An 11,922-nucleotide genomic window follows, 5' to 3' on the forward strand; every position below is an offset into this window, starting at 1 on the left:
GTTTTTAAGATTTACCTATTTATTTAGAGACAGAGGGGACAAGTGGGAAGAGGGGGAGAGGGAGAATGCCAAGCAGAGGGGCGCGTATGGGGCTCAGTCGGTTAAGCATCCAACTCTTGATTTTGGCTCAGGTCATGATCTCAGTCATGTGACTGAGCCCCACATCAGGCTTTGCACTCAGCATGGAGTGTGTTTAAGATTCTCTCTCTCGGGGTGCCTGGGTGGCTCAGCGGGTTAAAGCCTCTGCCTTCAGCCCAGGTCATGATCCCAGAGTCCTGGGATTGAGCCCCGCATCGGGCTCTCTGCTCAGTGCAGAGCCTGCTTCTCTCTCTCTCTCTCTGCTTGCCTCTCTGCCTACTTGTGTTCTCTGTCAAATAAATAAGTAAAATCTTTAAAAAAAAAAAAAAAGATTCTCTCTCTCCCTCTACCCTACCCCTCCTTTCACCCAGTCTCTCTCTCTCTCTCTGTGTCTCAAAGAAAGCATTAAATTAAGTTAAATTACACTAAGGGGGCACCTAGGTGGCTCAGTTGAGCCTCTGCCTTCAGCTCGGGTCATGATTTCAGGGTCCTGGGGTCCGGCCCCACATTGGGCCCCCTGCTCAGTAGTAAGTCCACTTGCCCCTCTGCTCCTCGCCACTTATTCCCTCTCTCAAATAGGTGAAATCTTTATAAAAACAAACAAACAAACAACAACAAAAAAAACTAAGTACATTAAAAATTGTAAAAAAAAAATCTATTGATCTGTCAGTAATTACTGAATATAATAAAAATAATTTTTAAACAAAGAAAAAGAAAGACATACTGTGTGACAAAAAAAATCAGAACAGCATTGCTAATAGCTTCACCAAATAAATACATCATTTCCCGATGCCTGGAAATTGTCCTTAAAGAAATGTACCGGTTTTCAAATCCAACACTTAACAGCTGGTGTATTTCGCAGGACTTCCTGGAGTCTGGTCTGCTCCTGCGCACACTCAGTCCTCTCTGACAGGCGGACACTGTGCCCCTGAAGCTGAGCCTGGCTCCATGCGTGGGAAAACCGACAGGGCACATCCTTGCCCTCCGAAATGCTCACAGCCTTGGAAAAGAGATCTGCAAACCAACAGCAGCAATGTGACGTGTGCTCATCCCCACAACACAGCTAGAGCATAAACAACCCGGGTGGCTAACAGACCAAGCCCCAGGCAGAGCTCTTAGCCGCACACCGGGAGCAACTCGTATTCTCCTCAGCGACCCTCGAGGTAGGCGCTACCCTTCTACCAGTGAGGAACAGAGAGGCGAAGGATGTTGTTCGAGGTCACAAGGCTGGCAGCCGTAAATCATGGTATCAGGATGTGATCGTGGTATGACTTGGGATCCTACACCATGCGCCACTGTGCCACAAGCTGACAGACGCTCCAGAGGCCAGAAGCCCAAAAAGGACTGGGATACTCGGGGAATGTGGCCCTGAGAAAAACCACCCTTGCACTGAGTTTTGACGAGTAACTAGGAATCTGTGAGCGTGTGCAGACGAGGCAGCCATCATAGGAAGAGGGGCCGGAATGTAAGCCTGGACACAGAGAGCAGGCAAGACCGCACGGACTCTCATTCCTGGTGCAGCAGGAGGCAGGGCTGTGGAAGCCAGAGGACAGAGAGCCTGGCCCGTCAGGCTGAGGGGCTCCCATTGCCTAGCAAGGGTACCAGGAGGCCACTGGAAAAGACTGATCATTCCAGATCTACTTAAACCCTCAAACTGGAATGGACCTACCAATCTCTTCACATACAGGCCTTTACATGGCTTGAACTCCTTCTCCGGTGTCTCTGTGACACACACTGGTGATGGGAAGCTCATGTCTTCTGACCAGTTCTGACAGCAAGAACTCTCTTCTCTATATAATGAATGGAAATGCGCCTCCCTAGTGTCACCACCTGTGGGGCCCTTCAGAACACATCCGATCCCTGTGCCCCAGAACAGCCCACGGATCACTGAACATGGGCAACAGGCCCCGAGTCTCCCTCAACCAGTTCTCACTCCACTATGGCTTTAGTACATTCCCATGCTGGCTGTCCCCTCTGGGACCCTCCAGTTTGACATAACCCCAGAGCAGTGTGTCTCAAGTGTCACTGGCTGAGCTACTGTAAGAAATACATTTCAAGGGGGCGCCTGGGTGACTCAGGTGGTTAAGCATCTGCCTTTGGCACAGGTCCCAATCCCAGCGGTTCTGGGATCAAGCCCCATGTTGCCCAATGTCACCCCAAGTTGGGCTCTCTGCTCCGTGGGGAGCCTGCTTCTTCCTCTGACCCTCCCCCTCTCCTCTGTTTGCGCTCTATCTCACTATCTCTGTCACTCAAATAAATAAATAAAATCTTTTTTTAAAAAAAGAAAGAAAGAAATACATTTTGGGGGCATGGTTCAGTCAGTTAAGTATCTGCCTTCTGCTCAGGTCCTGATCCCAGGGTCCTGGGATCCTGCCCCAGGGAGGAACCCACTTCTCCCTCTCCCTCTGCCACAGCCCCGGCTCTTGTGTGTGCCGGCTCTCTCTGTCAAAAATAAAATAAAACAAAACAAAAGAAAAAGAAATATATTTCATGCCATGCCCCAGGGCCTATAATGCTAACATGCCTCCTGAAACAATGTAAAACTTTCTCTTACTAGATACAATGTACCCTGACATCTTCTATTGCATTCTTTTCTGTTTCATGTTTAATATGCAAGGTAGCCCTCACTAAAGAGAGTCCCAACAGTTTGCAGCTCTGCAGCCTGGGGGGGGGGGGTGCTCAAACCCAACTACGTACAGTAGGTCTGGCCTTAACTGTGCAAAGGGAAGCAAGTCGACTTCCTGCTCTCTGGAAACAGAGCACGGCCGCCCATCTCCACGGAGCTGACACCACCTCCACGGAGACTGCAGCAACCTTCTGTGCTGCATCTCCCTCCTCTTCTCCGCCTCAGGCCTCCGCCAACATGCCCATTTGCGTGCCTCGCCACCCATGCCGTAACCACTGAGGCATCGCCCAAGGGCAGGCCCTTGGCCGCGGCATGCGAGAGAAGCAGCGTAACACGGGATGGCGCTCAGACCATTCCAACTTAATGTCCTTAACCACGTGTAGGATCAAGACCATGGTACACATGAGAACGTACCAAACCCCTCACAAACCAGAACGGGGCACAGAGCAGCAGAACGCACGCATCGGGCTTCCTACAAAGGCTGCACCCTGGTTCAACCTGGGAGAAACAAGCCGTGTGAGAGGTCTGGATCAGGTCGCAGCTCTACCACTTGCTGGCCCAGAGTTTTGCCTCTCTACTTAAGGTCTCAGTTTACCCATCTGTGAGACCACGCTGCATGGTGGGCTGTCAGGAGACAGAGTGAACACTCCTGGCACAGAGCTAGAACAGAGAAGAACACCACCCAGGGCAGGAGGGGCGTGCCAGGCGCTGTTCTAGGGCTTCCACGTGGACGAGTTCCTTGACTCCTCATGCTAACTGTACAAGGTGACGACTAGCACCATGTTCACCCTTCCCGGGGGACGGCTGGGGCGCAGAGCAGCTGTGTGACTAATCACACAGCCTGCAGATGGTGGAACCCAGATTTTCCTGTGCACAGTCTGACCCCAGAGCCCAAGTCTGAAACTCAGGCTAAAGAGGAACAGTGGGACAGGAGGACTTATGAAACAGGGAGCTGTCCAGGGTATTACAGAAGGGACTCCTTTCCTGGGCAACGGAAGGGGAGAGGCTGCATGCAATGCTTACTAAGGTCCTTCCCAACTCAGATGGTAGACTAGAGCCCAAAGGAGCAGCACTCCCAAAGTCGGCCACACTCTTTCACCCCAATTTGTCTGCACTGCGAGAGCACACACGTGAGCAGGCTGGGGGGAGGAGGGGCAGAGGGAGGAGGAGAAGAGAGAGAATCCCAAGCAGGCTCCACACTGAGCACAGAGCCCCACACAGGGCTCGATCTCATGACCCTGTGGGAATCACAACCTGAACCGAAAGCAAGAGTCAGATGCTCAAACGATGGAGCCCCCCAGGCGCTCCTGTGTTACACCTTTCCACTGCATCCCCTCCTTCCTCTGCCTGGCAAATTCTTCTAGCCTCTCAGGCCCTGGTTTGGTGAAGTCTTTCCCAAACTCCATGCTACTGTTAAAGGCTCCCCTGTGGTCCCTGAAAGTGAAATGGGCTTAGGGTGAAGCAAAGGGCTACAGGGGCAAAGGGAGGCAAGGACAAAATTCCCGTGTGCAGGAGAAACTGCGAATGGGCTCAGTCGGCTAAAATGCTCCAGGAGCTGAGAGTGGAAAGTTACACAGACCTAAAGCTTAGCCTCCCGTTTGATTCTAAAAGCAATGGGGAGCCAATGAAGTTTCTACAGTAAGACAGTGCGTGATGAAGCAGTGTGTTGGAAATCAGGGAAAGGTAAAACAAGGCTGTGGCCTTTCCTCTATAGCTCTTCTTCCCCACAAGAAGCCAATACCATCATCCCCGACACAGCGAAGTACACAGGGTCAAAATAACCCCCAATTCACCCAGAGTCCTTCTCTCCCCCACCGCCTCATCGCCATCCACAGCCATCGCTTGCTGGGCCAGAGCAGAGCAGGCAGCTGGGCAGGGGGCCTCACAGCCAAAGGGCAGGACAAGATCAGGTGGTGCGCTCTACGTGCCAAGCGATGTGTACAGAACAGGCAACGAGGGCCCAAACCCAGTTATTCAGAATCACGGCACGAGAAAGGTTTGGTCCTGACCAGGTGATGGTGCCAAGGCAGGGAATCTTGAAGAACTGAGAGAAACAAGGTCCACACACAGGACAAGGCAGGTGTCCCATTGGCGTGGGCACAGGGCTCGAACAGGGAAACAGAGGCAGAGGAGGTTAGACAGGGAGACTGGCCAGCCCGGGGGTTCTAGGCCCTTCTGAGGAATATGTATTTGTCCTTCAGGCACTGGGGAGTCTCTGCAGGCCCTGGGCTGCGGGCAAGCAATGTCTGCACCTGCTTTATCCTTACCGCACAGACAGGAGTCTCTCAGGCTCTGTCTTCAAGGAGTGGAGAATTACATCCGCATAATTCTATTTGCATAGTTCTTGGGCTCAGAGCCATTCTAAACCAGAGGATTAAAACCTTTGACACAATAATGACAAATGGTGTTTTCCTCTAAATTTCCTCTGAACCAAACACTAAAACCCTTTTCTAGTTTTCCTAAAACTCTATTTAACTGTTCCCTCAAACATCAAAAAATCCCCTACTCCTCCACGGTTGCAGACTGGATATGGGGCACAAGGCCGGAGAATGAGAACAAGACTGTCCTCAGGCTGCTCACCCAACCTGCGGGCCCTGCGGCGGAGCGCTGGCCTGGCCTGGCCTGGAGACACAGCCACGCGGAGGCAAGAGGGCAAGGGACAGGGATGGTCCTGCCCTCGCACTGCGCAGCCCAGTGAGTTTCACAGACAAAGCACCAGAGCCAGTACGGCAAATTAATAAAAGAAGACCTAGTTCTCTCAAATTCCCATCTGAAAGCCATCTGCCATCATCCCGTGTTCAGCACCTTTTCCTGCCCAAGACTCTACACGTCTCTGGAGGCATAGCGTACTGAGAGTACAAACACGAAATCTCTAATCTCTGCTGTCAGATAGGGATTTAACTTTAACTCTATTACCCATCTGCATAAAGGTCAAGTAGATTCTGCTCCCTATGATCAAACCAGAGTCCTTCCCCATGGACCACACCTAGCAGAAGAGAAGGTATGTTCCACTATAAAATGATAAAGCTTCAGACTTTGATCTACAGTACAAGTCCAGCAATTCTTTAGGGTACCACCTCAAGCAACTAAGTCATGGGAACATGAAGGCAAGATGGCCGTGGGGACATGGATGGCAACACGGATCTCGAGCCCAAGAACCAGCATATGAAACTTGGAAACACTTAGCATTATAGTCATACTGTATACCGCCGGGGACCATAAAATGAAAGGAGGGAAAAACACACATCATCGTTTTAGTTGCTACTATGAAGGCGTTTTATTAACATCTCCCTTATACCCTTAAACTTAAAGTATCACAACACATCATCACAAGCTTATATTAAAATTAACTAAGACACAGAAATGTCCGCTTACTTACATCCAAGGGCACACTTGTTTTAGAGCACAGAATCATAACCATGGCTAATGCTTATCTTCTTGGACATTTCCCTGTATAATTTCTCCATGCTTACAGATAGGACAACCACTGCGAGTTCTTCCAAATGGCTTTTTAAACCCTGGCTAAGCCTTCACGTGGAGACAGACCTGCTCTTTTCAGCTAACAAGTGCTAACCAGCAGCAAGGGCAGGTCACCAGACTTTAGTACTAGGCCACACCCCTAACCGTTTCCACACCAGGTCTACTAAAGGGGAACAGGCTTCAAGAAAAATACACAATGCTTTTTCTCAAACTGGAATTATTCTTGCTAGGTCTCCCTTAGCATGCAGAGGAAAATTAAAGAATTGAGACAAAAAAAAAAAAATGAGACTAAGTAAAAAGAATCCCAGAGAACCAGGTCCCTAGAGGAGGAAGGCCTGGAGTCAGAGGACTCCGCTAGAGTGTTGGCACCAGAACTCACTTTCCCATCCTATTTGAGTCCCTGAACTCTACAGAGCCTTCAGTCTCGTCCTCACTGTGGAGCTGGGGTCACCCACCAGCCTTGCACAGCTGGCCCGAATCACTAGACACCAAGTCTCCGCACACACTGTAGAGAGTGAGGGGAGACAGCCCTGCAGGTGTGAAGAAAACTCCCAGCATGTATTTCGTGAGTTCAGTGTATGGGTACTTAAGACCCTATGACACACCTCTAGGTGGCCCCAGGGATTTTTACAGAAGGAAAATACAAACTTGCAACTTTCCCAAGTCACCAGGTCTTACTGCTGGGCTTCTGAGTCCTTAAGGTTTGTTTCTGCCACACGTGTGACTACGATGACTCTGTGTTTCACAGCGGGGAAGGGACAATCACTCAGGTTTTTCTTCCCACCTATCTCTTTAGTCATGGTGGCTGCACGACCTCGGATTTAACAATGTTCAACAGTCCACGGACTAGCTCTAAGGGACTCAAGTTCTCACGGAGCACACACACACACTTCACAGTGGGAAGAACCGATGGGCTACTTTCTCACGGAACCCCAGCGAACAGATGACTGTATCTCAAGCAGTGTTCTCTCGGACTCCCTGTCTGCGACACCCCCACATCGCTGCCCATGGACACACTAAGCTCAGCATAGCCAAACCAGAGCCAAACCAGACCAAATCTGGTCTCTCCAGATCTTCCCTGCCTAAAAAAGTTTCTATTCTCAATAATCAGCCCTATCACCTTTCCAGTAATGTTGGAGCCATCCTCAATTCCTTTCCCCTTATAATTCTCTACTCACACATAAGTCTCAAGGATTGCTTATTTTACTTCCTAAATCACTCTCAAAATTGTTGGTGCCAGGGCCCCTGGGTGGCTCAGTGGGTTAAGGCCTCTGTCTTCAGCTGAGGTCATGATCCCGGGATCCTGGGATCGAGCCTCGCATCGGGCTCTCTGCTAGGCGGGGAGCCTGACTCCCCCCCCTCTCTCTGCCTGCCTCTCTGCCTACTTGTGATCTGTCAAATTAAAAAATAAAATCTTGGGGCGCCTGGGTGACTCAGTTGGTTGGACGGCTGCCTTTGGCTCAGGTCATGATCCTGGAGTCCCGGGATTGAGTCCCACATCAGGCTCCCAGCTCCACAGGGAGTCTGCTTCTCCCTCTGACCTTCTCCTCGCTCATGTTCTCTCTCACTGTCTCTCTCTCAAATAAATAAATAAAATCTTTTAAAAAAATAAAAAATAAAATCTTAAAAAAAATTGTTGGTGCCATTTTAGCTGCCACCACCCCAGCCCAAGCCACCCAGTCTCTTACCTAAACTGTCATAATAGCTTCCTAACTGACCCGCTTGGACCCTGCTAGCCCCTCTCCAACCGGCTCCCTAGAAGGCAGCCACAGCACCATGGATCTGGCTTAAAGCTCCGGTTTGCAAACTCCTAGATGACAGAGGCTGCAAGGCCTCCCCAGGACCTGACTCGTGCCCACTCCTCCAGCTTCACTCTCTTCATTTGAGTTCTGGGGTCACGTGTGTCACACCACTAATTGGAACCGGGTATCTGTTCTCCTCTTTCTCAGTAACCACAACCTTGTTTCTCAGCTAAATCCATGGCCATGGAATAAAAGTTGTTCCCTGCTTCCCTTGCAGCTCAGTGGGGCCCTGTGGCCGGGCTTGTGCCAACGGGAGGTGAGCTCTGCCCTTAAGAAAGGCGGTGTGGGGGCGCCTGGGTGGTTCAGTGGGTTAAGCCTCTGCCTTGGGCTCGGGTCATGGTCTCAGGGTCCTGGGATCGAGCCCCATATCAGGCTCTCTGCTCAGCTGAGAGCCTGTTTCCCCCTCTCTCTCTGCCTGCCTCTCTGCCTGCTTGTGATCTCTCTCTCTGTGTCAAATAAATAAAATCTTAAAAAAAAAAAAAAAAGAAAGAAAGAAAGGCAGTGTGGCCCTCCCCTCCCATTTCCTTCTCCTGAGGCTGTAATGCACAAAGCGACAGCTGAAGGAATCATTCCAGTCACTCGGTGGAAAGCGCCAGTGGAGGAGGACAGCACAAGAACGATGGAGCCAGGTCCGCAGGGGAACGAATGAAGGCCACGTCAAACCTGGACCGCCCACCTGGACTTTTTCATAAGAAGCTGTTTACTATTTCTTCTGAAGATCTTATTGATTTACCTGACAAAGAGAGCATAGGCAGGCGAAGAGGCAGGCACACTGAGAGGGAGAAGCAGGACACTGGGATCATGACCCGAGCTGAAGGCAGTCGCTTAACCAACTGAGCCCCCCAGGCACCCAGAAGCTGGTTTACTATTTTTTTTTTTTATTTGACAGACAGAGATCACAAGCAGGCAGAGAGGCAGGCAGAGAGAGAGAGAGGAGGATGCAGGCTCTCCACGGAGCAGAGAGCCCGATGCGGGGCTCGATCCCAGGACCCTGGGATCATGACCTGAGCCGAAGGCAGAGGCTTTATTATTAACCCACTGAGCCACCCAGGTGCCCCTGGTTTACTATTTTTTTAAATTTTATTTATTTGACAGAGAGAAATAGTGAGAGAGGGAACACAAGCAGGGGGAACGGGAGAGAGAGAAGGAGGCTCCTCCGCTGAGCAGGGAGCCCGATGTGGGACTGCATCCCAGGATTCTGGGATCACGACCCGAGCTGAAGGCAGGCACCCCAAGCTTGTTTACCATTTAAACCACTGATGCACTGACCTTTCTGTCCCTTGCAGCAGTTTTGTCTAAGCCTAATACATCACACCTTTCTTCCAAATTCTCTGCTCTCTGGACTTGGACATGTGCGTGAAATTTTCTCTCCCTGCTAACCCTCTGCTCCTCCCATGTTATCTATCACTCTTTGGATCTGAGCTGAAATGCGACTTTCCAGGTAAGTCTCCCTTGACTTCCTAGGTGAGGTTAAATACTCTTGTTATATTTTTCCTTACACCTTCCTTTGGCTGATACTCACTACGCCTATAACTGCTGGGTTCGCGTGAGTCCCCTTCAGTACGACACACCATTTAAGAGTAAGACTCTGCTTTGTCCGCTGTCATCCAAGTGCCCGGTAATCAGTGTGTGCCCAACAAATATTTGCTCAATGAACAATATCATAGACCCCGCATGATTTCTGGACCACACCTTAAGGACTTCTTGGCCTTGGGTGCTTGGGTGGCACAGTGGGTTAAGCGTCTGACTCTGGCTCAGATCATGATCTCAGGGTCCCAGGATTGAGCCCTGCATAGGTCTCCCTGCTCGGAGGGGAGTCTGCTTCTCCCTCTGCCCCTCCGCTCTGCTTGTGCTCTCTCACTCTCCCTCTCTCTGTAAGTGAATAAATAAAACACTGTTAAAACGGACTCCTGGCCTTACATTATGGGACTCCTGTCAACTCTGCTTGTAGCTCTATTTCTGTCAGACATTTCCAATGTAAATACTGTTCCCACCATTGCCTTCTGGACAATTCTGAAACGTGCCAACTCCTTCAACAGATCTACACAGCTCTTCCCAGCACAACTTCATTTTCTCTCAATACATGTAGAGCTAGAGACAAAAGTATTACACGGACTCTTGGAATTAAGAAAAAATACATATGGAGACCCTTCACTAACGAGTATGACCCCATTTTCAAGAACTGGGATGTCTTACCGGTATCTTTTTAAAGAAAATATAAGAAACATACAAACCCTATTTATATGCAAAAAACATTCTTAAAATATTTTAAAAGCCTCTGTTTGTAAAGCGCACATCACTTTCTAATGGCATTACAAGCACCTTCAGTGCACCCTTCACGGACGCTGAAGACTCTACGTGGCTTACTCACTCCCACAAATTAAGCATCTATCTGCTGTAACACTGTGGAGTTAAAGAAATGGGTTCCCAAGAAGGAGGCGGTGGGACCTAAGACAAAGAAGCAAACAAACCAAGAGAGCAGAGTGCTAGGGCTTGGGGGGCCAACGAGTCAGTGGGAGACCCTGGAGCAGTTCTCTTTTCACTGTAAAATGAAAGGTACACATAATTCCTAACATCCCTTCTGAGAAAAGAATATTTTGTTTCCATATCAATTTGCTGCTCATGATGCAACAGAGATGATGCTAATGACTGTGCCCAAACCTCGGTCATTACAAGTCCTAGCAGGACGGGTGACACCTGCCCGTCAGCTTCAGGTTACACGGAGGTTTCCATGAGTCTAAAACACGGCTCCTGGACTACCCAGAAACAAGTGTGTACTTTGGAAATGGTAGTGTCGGGGTAGTGAGAATGGGTTTCAGAAGGCGAGCTCTCCAGGCCCGGTTGTCCTGCTCCCACGCTCGCTGGGCGCCCACGCCCGATTCAGAGGGCGCTCTGGACAATCCTCCCGCCGGTACTACACAGTGGCTTCCACCGCCACTCCCTCGATCCCTAGGCCTCCGCCCCGGAGCCCGACAAGGAAGATCCCGCGGGCCGCCGGGGCCGCGTGGGGCAGCAGCACAAACGTCGGCACTGCAACGACCTGCGAAGACTCCAGGGCTTGTCGAGTTCCTCAAACCAAGGACGGCCCCGTCTAGGCTTTCCGCACCCCCAGGAGAGGGTAGAGACTCGCAGCCGTGTCCGCCGGAGTAGAGGACGCGAGCACCGCAAGCTCCAGTCCTCAGAGCCCGCGCACCTCGCGGGGTTCCGCCCCGCCCGTCGAGAGACACCGCCCCGCCCCCGCCCCGCCGTCGCCGGCCGGTCCTCACCTCCTCGAACTGCTCGCCCGAGCAGCCGGCGCCGCGAGCCTCCAGCAGCTCCCGGAACTGCTCCAGGGTGACGGACTCCTCGCCGCGGCCCAGCCGCTCCTCCAGCCAGCGCAGCAGCGCGCCGTGGTGCCTGGACACCAGAGACTCGCAGGGCGGAGCGGGCCGCAGCGCCGCCGCCGCCTCTCGCAGTCGAGCCGGCTCCAGCAGCGCAGCGGCGGGCGGCAGCGCCGGAGCCGCGGGGCCCGAGCCGGCGACCGTGCCCGAGTCGGCCGCCCAGCTCTGGTGCGGGCCCCAGCCCTCGCCCCCGGCGGCAGCCCCTTCGTCTTCACTGCTGTGACTCGGAGCGTTCCCCATGGAGTCTCCGTGTCGGGCGTCCGGCTGTGCCGCCGCCGCCGCCTCCCCGCCTCGACCTGTCAACCTCCGGCTGCACCCGGCGGGCGGGGACGGGGAGGGGACGACGGCGGCGGCGACTTCCGGCTTCCTCTCCGTCAAGCGAGGACTGGCGTCGCAAAGGCGCCGTCAGGCCGACTCAGGCAAATGCCATAAGACAGCGAGGGAGGAGGGCTGCGGCGGCGGGTGGGACCCCGAGTTCCCAGAGGGCCAGTCGGTCCTAACGTCTACGTCATCTGACCGCCCCCTGTGCCGCCATCTTTGTTGGGGGCGGGAACCG

The 11,922-nt window shown here is 52.1% G+C and overlaps 1 protein-coding gene across 2 annotated transcripts in view; it reads right to left on the reverse strand.

Moving 5' to 3' along the window:
• The window catches only part of ZZEF1 (zinc finger ZZ-type and EF-hand domain containing 1), a 100,565-nt gene extending 88,744 nt beyond the window's left edge, over window positions 1–11,821 (reverse strand). For both annotated transcript variants that reach the window (XM_013060284.2, XM_045083153.1), the window contains exon 1: window positions 11,253–11,821. In XM_013060284.2, the coding sequence (XP_012915738.2) occupies window positions 11,253–11,606 (354 nt within the window). In that variant the 5' untranslated portion in view covers window positions 11,607–11,821. The remainder of the gene's footprint in view (window positions 1–11,252) is intronic.
• Window positions 11,822–11,922: the final 101 nt, after the last annotated feature.

This window comes from Mustela putorius, unplaced genomic scaffold (assembly GCF_011764305.1).
Source record: "Mustela putorius furo isolate JIRA1106 unplaced genomic scaffold, ASM1176430v1.1 tig00000695_pilon_pilon_pilon, whole genome shotgun sequence".
Classification (NCBI taxonomy): Eukaryota; Metazoa; Chordata; class Mammalia; order Carnivora; family Mustelidae; genus Mustela; species Mustela putorius.